The sequence below is a fragment of the Euleptes europaea genome, chromosome 21 (assembly GCF_029931775.1).
Source record: "Euleptes europaea isolate rEulEur1 chromosome 21, rEulEur1.hap1, whole genome shotgun sequence".
Taxonomy (NCBI): domain Eukaryota; kingdom Metazoa; phylum Chordata; class Lepidosauria; order Squamata; family Sphaerodactylidae; genus Euleptes; species Euleptes europaea.
Genome location: NC_079332.1, coordinates 15,390,660 through 15,411,001, shown reverse-complemented (window position 1 = coordinate 15,411,001; position 20,342 = coordinate 15,390,660). Strand labels below are relative to the sequence as shown.

Genomic DNA, 20,342 nt, shown 5'->3' with positions numbered 1-20,342 from the left:
TGCACTCCCAAAATTTGCTGCACAGGCTGGCACAAGCCCTCCCTGTTGGGTGGATGGCAGGGGGCTTCCAGAAGAAGCAGAGGTGCAACACATCACTCAGGAGCGTCCCAGAAACAGATCCGGCCCCCAGCAGACAGGGCTTCTTGCCAAACCCCGATCCTTAAAAAGAGGTGATTCCTCCATGCCGGCCTACTTCGGAGAGACGTCCAAGGCGGTGTTGTCACCAGCCGCAGTAGGATCAGCGGGCCAACCACCCCCCCGAACGAAAAACAGACATATCTTTTTAAAAAAACGACAAACAAACAAAAGGTTACAGGTGCGAGCCGCAGGGGACATCTCCAGAGCAAACCTCGTAGCGACAAATGCAAGCTCTGCCGCGCTTTCCCCCTTTGCTACGATAAGGCCGGCGCAGGAGATGTACCTGGCGGATCGGGGCCTATGCTGTTAGTGTGAAGGGCTCGGAACGGGCCGCGGCTTCAGCCCCCTGCCCAACTCTCTGCTCCTTGCTCCCACCCCTCGGCGAGCCCTCGGAAGGCCGCACCAACAGTGCGGAGCGGCCGAGAATCCTTCACAAAGACTGTGTCCTTTTTCATTAGCAGCACAGAAAACAAAAAAATAGGTGCTCGCTAGCCGGGGCTAGTAAGAGGGTGGAAAGGGAGTGGGGGAGGATTCTATGGCATTGAACAGAACCAAAAAAAAAAGGAGGGATGAGAAGGGGGTAATAAAACCCTGACGCTAAAGTGCAATACGTCCTAAACGCTTTTTGTCTTCAGGTGTGCCGTCAAAGAAAAGGGGTGGTGGTATTTGCCAAGCTTTAGATTTCCCGTTGCCCTGGAGAGAGCCTTTTGAGCCACGGGGGGGGGGGGGGAGAAAAAAGTAAAAATAACATGGTAGCCAGCTTAAGAGAGCCGGAGCCCTTTGGTGCAGGGTGGAGCGAGGACGTCCCCTAGAGAGAGCATCTGGCGGCATGCGGCACGGGGGTCGGAAGGACAGGAATCGAAGGCTGTATTCCGAACAATGAAGCAGCAGCGGCGGCGGCGGAGCATGAGGAATATTTTTCATAACCCTTCAGCAAACTCAAAACACAACAATTCTTTTTTCTTTTTTTGGCATCTTCTAAATCCACTCCAGCCCAAACACCTTGCAGAACACAGCTTTTTACTGGGGAGAAGAGGGGGGGGGAAGGGAAAGGAAGTTGCTTCTGGTTTTTTTTTGGGGGGGCGCCCATCTGCCCTGGGGGGAGGAGGACAAAAAGGACAGGCGGACCCTGGTGATAAAAATGAAACGAAACAAAGAAAAGAAAGCCAGATCCGTTCTGGCTACTCCCCCCAAAACCCAGAAGGGCTGGGGTGGGGGGAAGGGATACAAACGTGAAGCTGGATGAGAAATCGCCTGTGGGAGAGGAAGGGAAGGAGGGGGGAGGGAAATAAGATTTCACAGCCTGAATGCCAATCTCATCAGCTCCGAGATCCAGAAAAGGAACGGTGAGTGGGGGAGAGGAAGACCACACTCTCTCAATGCCGCCGCATTTTCACTTTCCGGGCCGGGCTCCCATCCTCCTCCTCTTCGTCTAAGTCCTCCGTGTACTCGTAAGACTTTCGCCAATAGTTCTCCGAGCTGAAGTGGCTCCGCCTCCTGTGTTTGGGCAAGAGGACCGAGCGCCTGTTCTCCTCTTTATCCATTTCTAAAATCCGAGGCCTACGGGAAGAGGGGGAGGGGGGAAAGGCAGCCAGGTGAGCGGGAGATCGGACAAACCCCCCCCCGCCCCCAAATTTCTAATTCCTTCCTAGCTGCCTCGTTCTGTTGGATACAGATATGCGAGGGATGAGATGCGTTATTGAAGAAGAGTTGGTTTTTATATGCCAACCTCAGCCACTTAAGGAAGAATCAATCGGCTTACAATCGCCTTCCCTTCCCCTCCCCACAACAGACACCCTGTGAGGTAGGTGGGGTTGAGAGAATTCGGAGAGAACGGTGACTTGGTCACCCAGGTGGATTCACGTGGAGGAGTGGGGAATCGAACCCGGTTCTCCAGGTTAGAGTCCGCCGTTCGTGTGGAGGAGTGGGGAATCGAACCCGGTTCTCCAAGTTAGAGTCCGCCGTTCATGTGGAGGAATGGGGAAACCAACCTGGTTCACCAGGTTAGAGTCCGCCACTCGTGTGGAGGAGTGGGGAATCGAACCTGGTTCTCCAGATCAGAGTCCGCCGCTCTCACCTGGCCCTGTCTGAAAACCCAAGGGCAGCTGACGACAGTTGGGGTGATCCAAAGAGCCGTTTTATTATTGCTGTACATCACCAGGAGTTTTCCATTGAAAAGAACGGTACAGACGTTTACTAAACTACAGCAGAATTCCATTAATGCCAAAACCTGAACCACAATTCAAGAGATCCAGGCCTCAGGGCAATATTCTATTCAGAGAATGTATATGGCGCCTCTCCAGAGCACGGCTTGAGGCATATTGCGGCTAATAAGTCTGGATTTTTCTCTGTTAGTATGGTTTTCGTCAACAAGATCCGTCAAGAGTTGAGTGAGATTTGCGTCCGGTAGCGCTTCACAGACCAATGTTGGTCTCTAAAGTGCTACTGGACGCAAATTTTGCTCTTCGACTCCAGACAGACACAGCTACCGTCCTGAACCTGTTCGTTGTTCACTCCACCAAGCTACGCGATTCAGAAACTCCCAGAACTGCTCTCTGCCCACCCCTGTTGCCGTTTCTAACCCAGATTCTCTTACCGGTGAGCGGCATCCGGATCCGCTTTGCGATGGGACCTCTTTGGTTTCAGGACGAGGTCCCTGTTGCTTCCGGACAGGCGGTCAGAGGCGTAGCCCGGCGTTAGCACGGAGCTGCTCAGGGACCTGGTCTCCAGCCGGGGAGCGTCTAGTCTGGTTCTGAAAGCGTGAGTGAGAGAGAGAAAGAGAGAGAGACAGAGACAAAAGGGGGTCATGCTGGCTGAATAACTCTCCATGTTGGATCCAGGGAAATTTCTTGCCTAGTGGACAGTTAATTTTAAGATCACACAGAGAAGAAGAGTTGGTTTTTATATGCCTACTTTCTCTACCTTTTTAAGACGACTCAAACCAGCTTACAATCACATTCCCTTCCTCTTGTGATGTAGGTGGGGCTGAGAGAGTCTGGAGAGAACCATGACTAGCCCAAGGTCACCCAGTTGGCTTCATGTGGAGGACTGGGGAATCGAACCTGGTTCTCCAGATTAGATTCTGCCGCTCATGTGGAGGACTGGGGAATCAAATCCGGTTCTCCAGATCAGAATCCATTGCTCCCAACTACAGCTCTTAACCACTACACCACGCTGGGAGGGTGGAAACTCATCCACCTGACCCTCTGCTCTTTCTGTGTGAGCAGAAGCCGAATGAATTCTGGACTTGGGAGAGGATGCCACAAATAAAGTTGCAGAAACCTCCCTTTTGCTTAACCTATAGTCCCCATACTCCGCCAGCATAAACTGAAGGGAAACTGTGGGGCCATTTTGCTACTGCAAAAACAGATGGGCCCCTCTTCTCACACTTGGGTACTAACTGAAAACTACTGTTTCTGTTTAGATTAATTCCCTGAAAAGGTTAGCCTGGAATAGCCATGGCAGGTCGCCTCCGTAAATATCCTGTCGGCTTGCACAGCCTGGACGCATTTATGACCCTGCTGGTAACCAAGGCAGCTCAGGAACATCCCACTCAAAAAGAGCGAATGCCAGATCTATTTCCCCACTATAAAAACACAAGAACATAAGAAAGGTCCTGCTGGATCAGATCCAGGCCCAACAAGTCCAGCAGTCTGTTCACACAGTGGCCAACCAGGTACCTCTAGGAAGCCCACAAGCAAGACGGCTGCAGCAGCATTCTCCTGCCTGCGTTCCACAGCACCTAATATATTAGGCATGCTCCACTGATCCTGGAGAGAATAGGTGTGCATCATGGCCAGTACTAAGAACATAAGAAAGGCCCTGCTGGATCAGACCCAGGCCCATCAAGTCCAGCAGTCTGTTCACACAGTGGCCAACCAGGTGCCTTCAGGAAGCCCACAAATAAGACGACTGCAGCAGCATTGTCCTGCCTATGTTCCACGGCGCCTAATAGAATAGGCCTGCTCCTCTGATCCTGAAGAGACCAGGTATGCATCATCACTAGTATCCAGTTTGACTAGCCCCTCACAGGGAAGTTCTGCAAGTCATTGAGAGTCAGTTTGGCCAAAGTTACATTATGCACCCCCCCCAAAAAAAACCCTAAATTTTAAATCTTTCAACAGTGGTAAGCTGCCAGGCTCTGCCCCAAAGCCACTACACAATTCTGCCTTACAAAAGGGAAATCACTTTGTGACAGTCGGTTCCAGTTGAAGAAGAAGGGTTGTTTTTTATATGCCGACTTTCTATACCACCTAAGGCTTACAATCACCTTCCCCTCCCCACAACAGACACCCTGTGAGGTAGGTGGGGCTGAGAGAGTGACTAGCCCAAGGTTACCCAGCTGGCTTCATGTGTAGGAGTGAGGAAACAAATCCAGTTCACCAGATTAGCCTCCGCCGCTCATGTGGAGGAATCAAACCCGGTTCCCCAGATCAGAGTCCACCGCTCCAAACCACCGCTCTTAACCACTTTACCACGCTGGCTCTCTTAACCCCGGGAGCAGTAAGAATGCAAAGCAATTTATCTTCTTGGAAACGGGGGTGCGACGCCGTTGGAAAAGGTTCGCCACTTACTTCCGAAGGATGATGACGGCTCTTCTCTCCTTGATGTCCTGTGGTCGGATGCAGTGTGTAATTTCATCAGCTGCGTAGCCACTGGGGGAGGGGAGAAAAGAAACCACAAGTCAAGAGGGATTTCGGAACCGGCCGGCTTATCTGTTTAAAAGACAGTCACTCTTCTGGCTTCTAGAATTCCACTGGACTTATCCGACAAGGGGAACTTTGACTCTCGAAAGCTCATACGCCAAAAATCTTGTGGGTTTCTAAGGTGATACTGGACTCAAATTGAGCTGCACGAAATAGCTCTGGCTACTGGTCAGGCACTGCAACAATCTCTGCCATTTCCCCACATTTAGAATCACAGTCCCATAGAATCATAGAAGAAGAAGAGTTGGTTTTTATATGCCGACTTTCTCTACCACTTAAGACAGAATCAAACCGGTTTACAATCACCTTCCCTTCCCCTCCCCACAACAGACACCCTGGGAGGTAGGTGGGGCTGAGACAGAGTGACTTGCCCAAGGTCATCCAGCTGGCTTCATGTGGAGGAGTGGGGAAACGAATCGAGTTCACCAGATTAGCCTCCGCCGCCCATGTGGAGGAGTGGGGAATCAAACCCGGTTCTCCAGGTCAGACTCCACCGCTCCAAACCACCGCTCTTAACCACTACACCATGCTAACTCATAGAGTTGGAAGGGCTAGCCCAAGGCCGCGCAGCAGACTTCATGTTCTCCAGATTCGAGTCCACCGCTCCTAACCACTACTACACCATGCAGTAAACAACAACATAAGATTGGTTTAATTCTGTTCATTTACTCCCCAATAGGTACCCCAAGGTGACTTATGTAATTCTCCCGTTTTATCCTCACAACAACCCTGTGCAGTAGACTAGTGTGTGACTGGCCCAAGGTCACCTATCAAGCTTCCAATGCAGAGTGGAGATTCGAACTTTTCTTCCAGGTCCTAGTTGAACACTCTAACCCACGGGGGTCAAACATAAGGCCCGGGGGCTGAATCCGGCCTGCGAGCCAGCTGAGGCAGCCACCCCCCCCCACTTTTGATCTGGGCTGCACGGCCAAGTGTCATTTATGTCATATCCGACCCGCGTTACAATTGAGTCCGACACCCCTGCTCTAACCACTATACCACACTGTCTCTCTCAATTCTATCATTTAGGTGATTTCTTACACTGCTTCTTAAGCATGTGCGGAAGGCAGACAATGGCAAACCACCTCCACCCATCTCATGCCTGGAGCGCTCTGTGGAAGCAGTCGCCGTGAGTCGGCTGTGACTCAACGGCGCGTCCTTTCAGCAAGTAAAAATAAAAAGACAGATGTGGAAATTCCAAAGGTGGCTCTGACCAGACAGGACAGCCGCACCCCAGTTTTAACCGCTGCTGCTGGTTGTGGGAGTCGGTATCGTTGGGCGCACAGGTTTGGCAAGTGCCGAGGGAAGAGATTCCTGGCCTCTCCGAGGGATTACCCTTCCCCGGGCTGGGCATGGCTACTGAACCAGTCTGGTTTTGCAGGGCAAACGCAGCCCCGGCGTTTATCACCGTGACTCAGAGCCTGGAACGACGAGCCATCTCAACTGCACGGCTCGCGATGCTGGCCAGATACACAGTGATTTTTTGTGTGTGTTAGAGGTCACGGATGGACTTCCTCGAGCAGGGGTGTCAAACATAAGGCCCGGGGGGGGGGGGAACCGGATCCGGCCCCTTGAGAGCCCTTATCCAGTCCACAAGTCAGCTGGGGCAGCCACCACCCCTATCCCCAAGGTATCAATGATCAAAGACTGTTAAATAAAAGAAAATACTGTAAGAGTGTTATTGTTTTAAGCGTGTTTGTATTTTAAGGAAAAAATAAATTAAAAAAATTAATATAGTTAATTGGCTTTGCCTGTGTCTTCTATACAGCTTGTATCTCTGGTACCTGGCATTAAATGATATGGTACACGTGGCCCAGCCCAACCAAGTGACATTTATGTCATATCTGGCCCTCGTAACAAAATGAGTTTGACACTCCAGGAATCAAACCTGGTTCTCCAGATCTGAGTCCTCTGCTCCAAACCACCACACCTCCACAAAACCACCACCGCTCTCCACGAAAGCTTATACCCTGCCAGACAGTTTGTTCAGTCTTTAAAGTGCGACTGGACTCTTGCTCTTTCCTGCTGCTACAGGTAGACTAACATGGCGACCCATCATGATCTGTCTTCCCTGCAGCAGTGCTATGAGCAGGATGACTCCACCAGCTTCTGCAGAACGTAGCCGGGCAACCAAGAATCACTGACCAAGCGGTATTAGGTACTGCAGGGCACTGAGTGACACGCAGCTGCTATTCTGGGACACTCTCCCCTCTGGCTCAATAACAGCTGTATTTAGACTGCCCTACTCCCCTTCCTTGACCAGATTTCTACAGCTCCGCCTCACACGGTCGGAAGGGCCAGCCTAGTTAAGTTTGCCAGGACTACAGCATTCCTGTAGGTGCTGGTCACTCACTCGCTGCCCCGGCCCACCTCCTTTGGCAGGGTGCCGGATCAGGTTAACGCTTAAGAGCCTTCCAGCTGCTGCTATGCTGCCACCAAATTTGTCACCACCTTTAAAGTACATTGCTTGCTCAATAGGATGCCCAGCTCTTTCCTTGGAAACCAGCCCGGGGCGGAACGGGAATGCCAAGGCGTTGCTGGACGACCTGCAAGCTGATAGCCTGATGAATGAGCGTGAAGCCTACGTCAGCCTTCTTCAGGTGTCTTTGCGCGCTTTGAAAGCAGTGCGCAGAGAGAGGGAACAAGCATGCTGACCCCGCCCCAGATACGTAGGACTACCGGCTCGCAAACAGGGAGTCTCCGCTGTACCGGGGAAAGTCAGGAAAAGCGGCGTTCCTGTCTGCTTTCTAAGCACGCAAGACAGAGTGCTCACAAGCCCTGTCTACGCAGTCTGCTTCCAACAGGCTTAACAGTGCCTGAGGAGGGCCCCGTGAGTCAGCCCACAGGTCTCTCCAGGTCAGCATTGCCTACTCTAACTGGCAGCAGCTCTCCCAGGTCCCAGCTAGCAGGTTCTCCCCCCCCCCACCCCATCGCCTCCTACTGGAAATTCCTAGGACCTTCGGCAAGCAAGGGAGACGGGTACGAGCCCTCTACTTATTTGAGAAGAACTGTGCTCCTAGGACCTTGCTGCCAGTGGCTTGGGGAGGGAGACTGGTTACTCTGGGTTTTTTTTTAAGTAGTGGAGAGCTCTGTACAGCCACCCACACCAGTGCTCACAAGGGGAGGCAGGTGTAGCACCGAGTCCTTCCTTCATTTCAGTTTGGGAACTTAGAAGAGGCAGCACTTATCTCATAAAATCATTGAGTTGGAAGGGACCACCAGAGTCATCTAGTTCAACCCCCTGCACAATGCAAGAAATTCACAACTACCTCCCTCCCCCCACACCGTCAGTGACCCCCTACTCCATGCCCAGAAGATGGCCAAAATGCCCTCCCTCTCGTGATTTGCCTAAGGTAACAGAATCAGCATTGCTGACAGATGGCCATCTAGCCTCTGCTTCAAAACCTCCAGGGAAGGAGAGCTCACCGCTTCCCAAGGAAGCCTGTTCCACTGAGGAACCACTCTGTTAGAAAGTTCTTCCTAATGTGTAGACGGAAACTCTTTTGATTTAATTTTAACCCGTTGGTTCTGGTCCGACTTTCTGGTGCAACAGAAAACAACTCGGCACCATCCTCTATATCTCCATGCCCAATTCTAATCCCCCCGTCACTCCAAATAGCTGTTCTCCTCAAGTTAAATACCGATATACCAGACTCTTGTCCTGAAGGTAAAAAATTTGCAACCCACTGACAGGCACGCAAAAAAAGCTTTTTTATTTTTTTTAAAAGAACTTCCCGGTCACCTGTGGCGAACAACAGCTGGCAACAGGCGAGAAAGCCTATCACAACCGAAGAGCTAATCTCTTTTTTGGGTGTGAGTAATTCAAGAGGGGAGGCACACAGGCCAGCAACTTTGGGATCTATTTTGCAGGGCTGTGCAAAACCCCACTGGCCTGCATCAACCGAAACACCAGGGCCGATTGCCCATGTTGGTCTGCAGTAGAACAGCGAGATTCAAGTCCAGACCAATAAGATTTTCCAGATAATGAGCTTTCAAGAGCCAGAGCTCTCTGGGTGTCTGATGAAGGGAGGCTTGGTTCTTGAGGGCTCACACCCTACACATCTTGAGTCTCTGAGGTGCTACTTGACTTGAATCTAGCAGGGCTGGTAGATTTACATCCTTAATCCTGTTCCTGTAGATGTGGCCACGTTAAACAGTCAATCCTCCCTCTCCGTAGCCGGTGACCTCCTACCACTACAGTCACAGAGGCCGGGAATATGTTCCCTGCGTTATTAGGCAGAAATGACCTTGGTTAACAAAATGGGACCCGCGCCAGCTCAGCTCAGCTTACCCCTATGGCTCATACATGCTGCCGCATGACAGGAGTAAACTGATTTCTGTAAAGCAAACACAAGCGTGGGTTTGGCGTGGCTGTAGTTTCCTCCGCTATCAGCCGGACTCGACCTACTTTGCTGCCAAAATGCGTCAGAAACGATTCCAGGCAGTAAAGTTTCCGCACGAGCATTTCATTAATGCGCACAAGTAACTCAGGAGGTAACATTTTAGCCCTGATGGTGCACCTGGTCACAGGGCTGCGCCTAAGAGATGCCTTCCCGGCTCGCATAGAGATCGCCTTACAAATGCAAGGGGGGGGGATCGAGTTACCCTCCAACGGCCTTTCAAACTAGCAGAAGCGTCCACTCCTCCAACGGGGGGGAGGGGAGCAGCTCGCCCTCCCCTTTGCCACGGCAACGCCGGACCGCTGGGGACGTTTGACTCATCCTGGCCGAGAACCGGATTTTGGCTTACGAGGCTATAAATACGGCCTGGTCAGGAGCTTATCCTGAGCCAGCATTGCAAGCCCTTCCACACCTGGATCCTCGAAAAGGATGCTTCTTCAGAAGTGCCAGTCTCCACCAGTAATATGACCTAGTGTTGAATGTCCCTTTATAATTTCTGTTGGGGGGGGGAGGAAATAGAAGCATGGAAGCCAGGGAAAGGGGAGGGGCTTCCAGAAAAATGTAGTACTTCACATTCCAGAGTACCTTTAGCTATGCTGCTAACAGGAGCTGCCTTGGAGAGATAAGAACATAAGAACAGCATTGCTGGATCAGACCAAGGCCCATCAAGTCCACCAGTCTGTACACAAAGTGGCCAACCAGGCGCTTCTAGGAAGCCCACAAACAAGACGACCGCAGAAGCATTGTCCTGCCTGTGTTCCACCGCACCCAATATAATAGGCATGTTCTTATGATCCTGGAGAGAATCTTTCTAAATTACTCAGTGTGCAAAGAAGAAATCAATTCTACATAGAATATTGGGCCCTCAAGCGTTATCAGAGAGAGCTTTCTAGAAAAGCGCTCTAAAAGTTGCCACGCATTTGCAAAGCAAGTCAAAACGCCCCAAAGTTGTGAAGGACAAACAACCAAAATGTTACGCAAAAAAATCAGAAAAACAAATCACTCGCCACCCACAATTTGTGAAAGAAGAGAGAAAGAGGTTTTGCCAATCGTGCCCATGAGTAAGGTCACAGGTCAACTGGTGAATCGGCAAATGGTTTACGGCTTTGAGTGTAGACCTAGCCTGGCCCTATACAGGCTGCTACTGCCGAGTTGTATTGAACAATTGTTTTTTTTAAAAAAATTTTCCTTAAGGACTGACCAAAGCTTCATGCTGACTCGGTTCCAGGGCAGCTCTCCAAGTCCTGCGGGCCTCATAAAGTCAGATGTTCATCGCAAACTGAATTCTAAACTTTCAGCTCCAGCTTGTAAGCTGTTCTAGCCTCACCCCACTGGTTTGGAAACTTCCTGCCCTCAGGGAAGCCTTTCCAGGTGAAATGTTATCTGCCTGGAAACCCATGAACGCGGAAGAGGATTCTGAGCCACCTGCGTGTTGGCCAGGCTTGGCTCATGTTGGAACAAAGTCTAGAAGGCGCTCGCAATCCCCCTGAAACCACGCGGAAGACCAGCACTGACTTTTGAGAGGGAAAACTATCTGTCCTTACATGTCTCCTGGCGGAGGTGACCTGATTAGATTCTGAGGCACTCCGGGAGTTACTAGAATTGTGTTTGTGGTAACAGCTGCCCTGGTCAGCCGGAAGTACTTCTGTAATTACATAAGGTGGTGCAAACCACAAAACCAACCGGTTCCTGAGAGAATCACCAAACTCTGTGAGCGACTCCATGCTATTTGAGGGTAAACACCAACAAGTAAGAGTTGTCGATAGTGGAATCAGCTCCCTAGGGAGGTGGCGAGCTCCCCCTCAGTGGCAGTCTTTAAGCAGAGGCTGGACAAGAAGAAGAAGAGTTGGTTTTTATATGCCGACTTTCTCTACCACTTAAGGAAGAATCAAACCGGCTTACAATCACCTTCCCTTCCCCTACCCACAACAGACACCCTGTGAGGTAGGTGGAGCTGAGAGAGCTGTGACTAGCCCATGGTCACCCAACTGGCTTCACGTGGAGATTCACCAGATTAGCTTCCACCACTCACGTGGAGGAGTGGGGAATCAAACCTGGCTCTCCAGATCAGAGTCCACCGCTCTTAACTGAAATCATTTGGTCTGGCCCTTCGTGGGTCCTGGCAGATCTCTAGCTCAGAAGGATCTAGCGATCCGTTCCCTCCCGTGGCCAGGAATAGCCTCTACTCAAGGCGGATGCGAGTTTGTTTTGCCTAGAAAAGGAACCTTCTTTCCCCCTTCAGAAGAGTCATTAGCTATGAAGCTGCTAGGACTGCCCAAGAAACTATGTTAACCCTTTCCCACCTGGGCTGTGGAGAAATGTATTTGTACTACAAGAGGGCTGGGGGCGGAAGTGGCGTCAATGGAGGGATTAAAGGGGGCAGGGCCAGAATGTGTGGCCCGGGAATGATGTTATAAATATCCAAATGGCCCTTGGCAGAAAAAAAGTTCCCCACCCCTGATGTAGGCTGATCCTGCATTAACAGGGGGTAGGACTAGATGGCCTGAATTGCCCCTTCCAACTCTATGATTCTATAAGGACAAGGGGAGCTTTGACTCAAAAGGTTATACTGCAAAAATCTTGTTGGTCCTGAAGGTGTTACTGGACATGAATCCAGCTGCCAAGACTAACGAGAATCATACACCATTTAGCACTCAGCACGTGCTAAGCGCACGGCCACGCAACCTTCCCGTTTCACTTAAAACCACCGGAAAAGGTCAGTGCCTCAGAGGTTACCCGCCCGTTCGGTTACCTGAGCACGGTGACGCTCCCTCTCCTCACGGGCAGGAAGAAGACTGGCTCAGAGACCCGGATGGGCTTGAACTGGAACTTGCAGCCAAAGCAGAGGGCCGAGTCACTGAAGAAGGACACGGAGACGATGGGCCGCTCGAAGATGTGGATGGGGTCCACATGGGAGACGATGCAACCCCCCGGCTGGTAGTCGTTGATCACAGCGCTGTTCACGAAGCCCTCGGGAATGACCTGGTGCTCCACCAGCCGCCTGATGACGAGGTCGTGGACCCAGTCGGGGATGGCGTCCACCTCCCCCCGGGGGTACAGCCGCTCCTGGCCGGGCCCCCGCCGCTGCAGCTGCGACCCGTACGTGTAGCCCTCCCCGAAGAAGTACTTGTTCCGGAGAGGGGCCCTGTCCACCGTGTGCTCTTTGTAAAGCCCCTTCTCGGCCCGGGAGACCACCTCGTCGATGCGGGACTCGATCTTGGTGCACTCCTCGGGGCTGAAGAGGCGGAACTGCCGGATGCCGCTCTTCACCTTCTGAGCCTCCTCCTCTTCCCGCTGGCGCTCCTCACAGTCGCTGGCCTCGGAGTCGGAGTCCTTCCGGTATTTGCGCTTGGAGGCTCCGCCGGTCGCGCCGTAGGGGGGCTCGGTGGAGTCCTTCTGGCTGCCGCTTTTGTAGTTGTCCCGGTAAGGCATCATCGATTTCAGCTTCTCTCGCAGGTCCGTATAACCACTCCCAGCCATAGCGAGATTGCGGGAGGCCGTGGCCTCCTCTACCGAACTCCGCGGCGCAAGGTGTGTCGGGCTGGTGAGCAGAAAGCGCCACCGCCGTTCATGGCATGTCTATCCTAGCGAAATAGTCTCCAAGGGGGAAAAAAGACACAGGGAAAATCCCGAACTTGAGCTTCCCCGGGCTGGGAGAAAGCCAACACGGCTGCCTTTCCCGATGGGCAGAATGCTCCACTCTTCCGAGATAGCCCCCCCCCCTTACCCCTGGAGTAGGGGCAAGGGGTTTCAGGCCTTTGGGAGAAAAAAGAAAAAGTTACAGGCTTGGCTTCCTTCCCGGTGCCAGCGGAGCAGACGGCTCAGCCCACCATCTCGAGACGTGGCGGCTCCAAACTCACTCTCCAGATGTGTACGAGGATGGTGAAGTGCATTTCACCTGCAAGAAAGAGTTATGAAGTCATCTGAATGCATCTAACTCGGGGAAAGGATGAAGTCGAGTCACAGCCCTTGATATGACCCCCATCCCCCTAGAATGATAGCGAAAGTCTAGTTGTGGGGTAAAGCTGACCCACCTGACTTAACTAGTGTCAGATATCCCTCTTCATATCTGACAAAAAAAGAATTGGTTTTTATATGCTGACTTTCTCCTCCACTTAAGGAAGAATCAAAGTGGCTAACAATCACCTTCCCTTCCCCTCCCCACAACAGACACCCTGTGAGGTAGGTGGGGCTGAGAGAGTGTGACTAGCACTCACCCAGCTGGCTTCATGTGGAAGAGCGGGGAAACAAATCCAGTTCACCATATTAGCCTCCATCACTCATGTGGAGGAGCGGGGAATCAAACCCGGTTCTCCAGATCAAAGTCCACAGCTCCAAGCCACCGCTCTTAACCACTACACCACGCTGGCTTCTCAAAGAACTTTGACTCTTGAAAGCTCACATCTCAAGGTGCTATTAGAATCTAGTTGTTCTACTGCAGACTGGCACGGTTACCCTCTGAAGCCCTTTCCCAAAGCAATTCCCCTTCTACAATCCAGCCCACGCAACAGATAAATTGTTGTGCTATAACACAGCATTGTATTTTAACTGAAATGTCTTGGATGATATAAGGATGTAAGCCACCCTGAGCCTGGCCTTGGTCGGGATAAAAATCTAACAAAATAAATAAACACAAAAGATTTTCCCTTTTCCCCTCCATCAATTCCCAGATCAGTCTATTTAACATCCACTCTCAACCTTCCTCAGTTTGGGAATCAGGTACAGAAGGATCCTGCTAACTGGAAAGAGAATAAACGCCTCCAAAAAAAATAAAATCACGAAGAAGAAAGGAAACACAACTGTGGGAGAGGGTTGCCCGACTCCTCCGGAGCTGGGATGAAGAAAGGCCCTCGGGGCAAACTTTACAAAATGTGTGCTGGCACAAAACGTGCGTCAGAATAAGATCCCTGAAGTCATCACTCCTGTAGTCCAGGTGCTTCCATCTGGCAAGAAGTGGAGAAAGGGAAATGCAAGGAGAGCTAGCGTGGTGTAGTGGGGAGCGGTGGACTCTAATTGGAGAGCCGGGTTTGATTCTTCGCTTCTCCACATGAAGCCTGTTGGGTGACCTTGGGACAGTCGCGGTTCTCTCCGAACTCTCTCAGCCCCAACTACCTCACTAGGTGTCTGTTGTGGGGAAGGGAAGGCGATTGTAAGCCAGTTTGATTCTCCTTAAAAGGTAGAGAAAATCGGGGTATAAAAACCAACTCTTCTTCTTCAGAAAAGCAAGGCCCTCGCTTAAGAGGTGACCATCGTCCTGCCCCATGCCCTGCCATTCCTACTCCCCAAGGAGCAAAGGGGCTGGGGAGGGGAGGTAGTCCCCACACTTACCACTCTGTACCGCTTTTTTCCCCCGAAAGGAGGAGGAAAAGAAGCAAGACCCTACCCACACCCCTAGCAGGGGGATACAATAGCTGAATCAACTCCCCTCCTGCGGACCAATTCCCCACCACCACCCCATAGGCACATCATGACAGAAGGGAGCATGAAGAGAAAGACCAAAGTTGTGTGGTGTCAGACAGGGCCTAGAAAACACAGGTGCAAACCCGAACTCTGACATGTACCTTACTGGATAGCTTGGGGTCAAGCCCCCTCCTTCTCTCTCTCAGCCTAACCTAGGATAAAATGGGGAAGAATTCCTGGTAGGCTTTGGGTCTACCCGTCTGTCTCGTCCTCACCTACCTCACAAGGATGTTGTGAAGGTAAAATAAAGCACGGGGAAAATCACAAACCTTCCTGGTGGGGGCCTTGAGGCCAGGACTGTTGTATCCCTAGCCTACCTCACAAGGACGTTGGGAGGGTAAAATGAAACACAGTGGCACAGCATCTTCTGGCAGTGCAGAAGGTCCCAGATTCAACCCTCCTGTTGAAAGGACCAAGCAGGAAGTGATGTGAAAGACCTCAGCCTGGGACCTTGGAGAGCTGCTACCAGTCAGAGCGGACAATACTGGCCTTGATAGACCGACGATCTGATTCAGTATAAGGCAGCTTCCTATGTATATATGAGAATCACAAGTCTTGTAGGTGGGGGGGGGGGCGCTACTGCATCTTATCCTAACCTACCTCACAGGGTTATTGTGAGGGTAAAATGAAGCAAAGGAGAGCATGACCCTTCCTTGGGGGGGGGGGGTGTCATCATAAATATCCTCACAGGGCTGCTGCGAGAATAAAATAAAAGTACACCAAGAGTCACAAAACTTCTTAGCTAGCCTTAGGCTCTTCACCCCTGGTCCTACCTCACAAGGCTGTTGCGAAGGTAGGACAGCCCTGAACCTTAAATGGGTGGCCTGGGGTCAGTCCTCCTCCCTGCCTAGCCTACCTCACAGGGCTGTTGGAAGGATAAAACAGAGAAGACTCTCACATACCACCCAAAGCTTCTTAAGAAGAAAAACGTTAAAAATATATTATATATAAAATAAGCTATTTTTTCTCTCCCACCGCAGGAAGGGAACCCAGAGAGAGAAGAAGGCGTCCCCAAACCTCTTGCTGCAAGACAGAAGAGGAAGGGGGTCCGCCCCCAAACCCTTTCCTCGGGAAGGGCGTCCACCCTCGAGCCTCTTTCCCCTCAGGAGCCCAGACTGAAGAAGGGTGTCTGCCCCTGAACCTTTTCTCCCCAGGATGAGGGAAGCAGTCTGCCCCCAAACTTCTTCTTTAGGAAGGGCGTCCACCCCCAAGCCTCTTTCCCCACAGGAGTCCTGGCTGAAGAAGGGTGTCTGCCCCTGAACCTTTTCTCCCCAGGATGAGGGAGGCAGTCTGCCCCCAAACCTCTTTCCCTTCAAGAGTCTGAGTGTCTGCCCCTGGACCTTTCACCCCGGGTTGAGGGGGGGGGCACAGTCTGCCCCCAAACCTCCTTCTCCTCAATAGCCCAGGTCGAGAGAGGCGGCGTGCCCCCAAACCTCTTTCTCAGGGAGGGCGTTTGCCCCCCAAGCCGCTGTGCCCATAGGCCCCCGGGGCTGAAAAATTGCATGTGTCCCCCCCACCCCCTTTACCCAGGCTGAGGAGGCAGTCTGCCCCCAAACCTCTCTCTCCTGAGCAGCCCAGGTCGAGGGAGGCAGTCTGCCCCCAAACCTCTTCCTCCTTTGCTGCCCAGGTGGAGGGGGGCACAGTTGGCCCCCAAACCTCTCCCTCCTCTGCTGCCCAGGTGGAGGGGGGCACAGTTGGCCCCCAAACCTCTCCCTCCTCTGCTGCCCAGGTGGAGGGGGGCACAGCCGGCCCCCAAACCTCTCCCTCCTCTGCTGCCCAGGTGGAGGGGGGCACAGTCTGCCCCCAAACCTCTTCCTCCTCTGCTGCCCAGGTGGAGGGGGGCACAGCCGGCCCCCAAACCTCTCCCTCCTCTGCTGCCCAGGTGGAGGGGGGCACAGCCGGCCCCCAAACCTCTCCCTCCTCTGCTGCCCAGGTGGAGGGGGGCACAGTCTGCCCCCAAACCTCTTCCTCCTCTGCTGCCCAGGTGGAGGGGGGCACAGCCGGCCCCCAAACCTCTTCCTCCTCTGCTGCCCAGGTGGAGGGGGGCACAGTCTGCCCCCAAACCTCTTCCTCCTCTGCTGCCCAGGTGGAGGGGGGCACAGCCGGCCCCCAAACCTCTTCCTCCTCTGCTGCCCGGGTGGAGGGGGGCACAGCCGGCCCCCAAACCTCTCCCTCCTGAGCAGCCCCGGCAGAGGGAGGGGGCCTGCCCCCAAACCTCTCCCTGGGGAAGAACCTGCGCCCCCGAGCCTCTTTCCCGTCAGGCCCCGGGGCTGAAGAAGGGCGCCCGCCCCTCCCCCTCTCCCCCCCCCCAGGCTGAGGGAGGGAGGGAGGGAGGGAGTCCGCCCGCCCCCGAACCTCTCGCCCTCCCGGCTGGGCTCACCGCGGCTCTCGGGGCGTCTCCGGCTCCAGGCCGCCTCCCTCCGTGGCGGGGGGGCGGGAAGAGGTGCCGGGGCCGAGGTGCCCCAACTCCGCGCTACGTCACCAGCGGCCGGCCCGACACGAGAAATAACTTCAGGGGCATCCTCCGCCTCCGCCTCAGAGCGCCAGCCGACGCCGACTGCGCAGGCGCACGCCCTGGACCGCCGCCAAGTGCGCAGGCGCGCCCGCCCGCGGCCCTGGGCGGAAAGGCGGCGCTCCGTGACGTCATCGCGCCGTCCCTGCGCGACGCGCGGAGGCACGGCGGGTGGGGGGGGGTTAGAGGTCAGGGGCCGCGGGAGCGCGACGCCACGTGCCGCCTGCGAAGGTTTTATATCCTGGACTCGCCCGTGCAGACGGAGAGGGTTTGTTCGTAGGAATGAAATCAAACAAGCAAAAACAAAAGAATGTAATAAAACAAACATGTCTAGTGGAACAAAATGTTCTCGATCTGGCGCGTGAATTATACATATACACACACATGTAATGTATGCATATATAACATGTATTATATAATATATATATATGTGTGTGTATATGTATATATATATATGTGTGTGTGTGTATGTATATGTGTAGATGTATATATATGTATATATATGTGTATATATATGTGTGTGTGTGTATATATATATATATATATATATATATATATATATATATATATATATATATGTCAGAGATATATTATAAAGTATGTAATAGACATATATAATGAAATTATATCAATAGAATAAATTATTCATTTTTTCTTTCCTACAAATATATTTTCTGTCCGGGAGGCGCCCATGCAGATTTTGTTCATCTAAAATTGACTGCTTAATTCTGCGGTTTTGACTTGATTAATTCTTTAAATATTAAAGTTGACAAGTGTAAAATATTTGAACAGCGAGAATATAGAGGAGATTAAATGAACTTAGATGTTATTATGAAAAAGACCTTACCAGCGTTAAAAGAAGAAGCCAAGGAAATTGTTCTAGTTGAATCAGAAAAAGCGAAAGAAGGCTACAAACCTAAGACCACGATTTCAGTTTTATCATCTAACTTCCAGAATTTTTTACAACATTCCGGGATGCCAAAAAAAATAAGGAGATGAAGAAGATACACAAATAGACTATCTTAAAAACTTGATTATACAATTAAGTGAAAAGAACGAAGAAAGTTTTATTATGCAAATGTAATGAAACAAAAAATAAGATGAAGAAGAATATAATAAAAGAAATATGTCAAGGGAACAAAATGTTCTAGATATAACATGAATTATATACACATATGCATGCATATATATATATATATTAACCTCTTTAAGAAGAGGTTAGATGGCTGACAGCAATGCTGATTCTATGACCTTAGGCAGATGATGAGAGGGAGGGCATCTTGGCCATCCTCTGGGCATGGAGTGGGTGTGTGTGTGGGGAGGGGAGGTAGTTGTGAATTCCCTGCATTGTGCAGGGGGTTGGACTAGATGACCCTGGTGGTCCCTTCCAACCCAATGATTCTATATATTAATATATATGAAATATGTAACATAATATATATTATAGATATATTATAAAGTATGTAATAGACATATAATGAAATTATATCGACAGAATAAAAATTATTTAGTTAATTTATAATGAATTAACTAATGAGTTAATTTATAATGAAATTTAAATATAAATTTATAATTTATAATTAAATTATATCGACAGAATAAAAATTATTTAGTTAATTTATATCTAATTTTTCAAATGAGATATAAATTAAGTAAATAAACATTTTGTTCTATTTATATAATTCTATTTTGTTTTGATTATATACTTTGTAATTTTCTCTATCTCTTCTCTATTTTATCCTCACAACAACCCTGCGAGGTAGGATCACCTGCATGTGTGTGACCCCAGAATACCGAAAACTTCCATGACGGGGGGGTGGGGTGGAACTTGGGCGTGCCTGATCCTAGACAGCAGCTCTGACCAGCACACTGCACACCTATGCAATAGTAAACTAATGAAAAATTTTTTTAAGTAATTATTATTACTATATCGATAGAAAAAAAATGGAGAGCAAAGAGGTAAATTATGCACAAAGCTCTCAAAGCGATAACAGAAGTCACCACGATAAATTAATACCAAGTAAAGTTGGGAAATAAGTATGAAAGTATGAAATAAGCAACATAATATATATTATAAATATATTACAAAGTATGTAATAGACAATGAAATTATATCGACAGAATAAAAAACTTATTTAATTAATTTATATCTAATTTTTCAAATGAGATATAAATTAATTAAGTACATAAACATTTGAGAGCAAAGAGGTGAATTATGCACAAAGCTCTCAAAGCGATAAAAGAAGTCCCCGCGTTAAATTAATACGGAGTAAAGTTGGGCGGGAATACAGCGGCTACCCACTCAGCCACTAGTGCCCCGCATATGGCGCCATTCAAATAGAGACCGGAAGTAAAGGGTGCGCATGGCACTCTGACATCCCGGCTTGGGATACGGCTCACTGCGCATGCTCAAGCCAGGCGGCGCGTGCGTACAAAAAAAGCGTACTCCCACCAAGCATCATCAACACAACCACGCTGCGAATCGCAACGGCGACGTCGAGCCAGCGTGGGGGGCGGAGCTTCTGCCTACGTCACTCCTTCCCCCCCCGGGGGCCTTCTCCGACTGACAAACTGGCGGAAGGCGTGGCTAAACGAAACCAGACCTTCCCCCCTACCTTGGCGTCGATTGGCTGCGCCGCCCACTGAAGGCGGTCCTATACGAAGGTTCTGGACGCTGATTGGATGAAGAGAAACAGGCCCTTGGGAAGAGGGGGCAGGGTGGCCAGTGAGGTGCCTGAGTGGGTGGCTTAAGTCCCTCCCCTTATAATGGCCATAAGTGGCTTCTCTGCTGCAGTTTGTTCTAATTATGAGTTAAAGTTATTGTAAAGAGGAGAAGCTTGGTCCCTGCAACGTGTCTCCCACGAGCCCTCTTGACATAACTGTGGTCAGCACAGATGCATCATGGGATAAAAACCATGGCGTTGCTTGCCAACCGCTAGGTGGAGCCTGGAGATAGGGTTGCCAACCTCCAGGTACTAGCTGGAGATCTCCCGCTATTACAACTGACCTCCAGCCGATAGAGATCAGTTCCCCTGGAGAAAATGGCCGCTTTGGCCATTGGACTCTATGGCATTGAAGTCCCTCCCCAAACCCTGCCCTCCTTAGGCTGCACCCCCCCCCAAAAAA

At 50.9% G+C, this 20,342-nt stretch overlaps 1 protein-coding gene across 1 annotated transcript; it reads right to left on the bottom strand.

Moving 5' to 3' along the window:
* Positions 1-1,476: 1,476 nt before the first annotated feature.
* Positions 1,477-12,726, bottom strand: ALKBH5 (alkB homolog 5, RNA demethylase). The gene is made up of 4 exons (XM_056866269.1): positions 11,997-12,726; positions 4,713-4,793; positions 2,735-2,890; positions 1,477-1,698 (listed from the first exon to the last, which is right to left on the bottom strand). The coding sequence occupies exons 1-4, from the start codon at positions 12,722-12,724 to the stop codon at positions 1,515-1,517; spliced, it is 1,149 nt and encodes a 382-aa protein (XP_056722247.1). The 5' UTR covers positions 12,725-12,726; the 3' UTR covers positions 1,477-1,514.
* Positions 12,727-20,342: the final 7,616 nt, after the last annotated feature.

Excerpts from the sequence above, each read along its gene's own strand:
- ALKBH5 (XM_056866269.1), bottom strand. The coding sequence starts at position 12,724 with ATGGCTGGGAGTGGTTATACGGACCTGCGAGAGAAGCTGAAATCGATG. Across the intron at positions 4,794-11,996 it reads GGGAGCGTCACCGTGCTCAG|TGGCTACGCAGCTGATGAAA; the intron begins GTAACCGAACGG and ends CCCCTCCCCCAG. Across the intron at positions 1,699-2,734 it reads GATCCGGATGCCGCTCACCG|GCCTCGGATTTTAGAAATGG; the intron begins GTAAGAGAATCT and ends CTCTTCCCGTAG.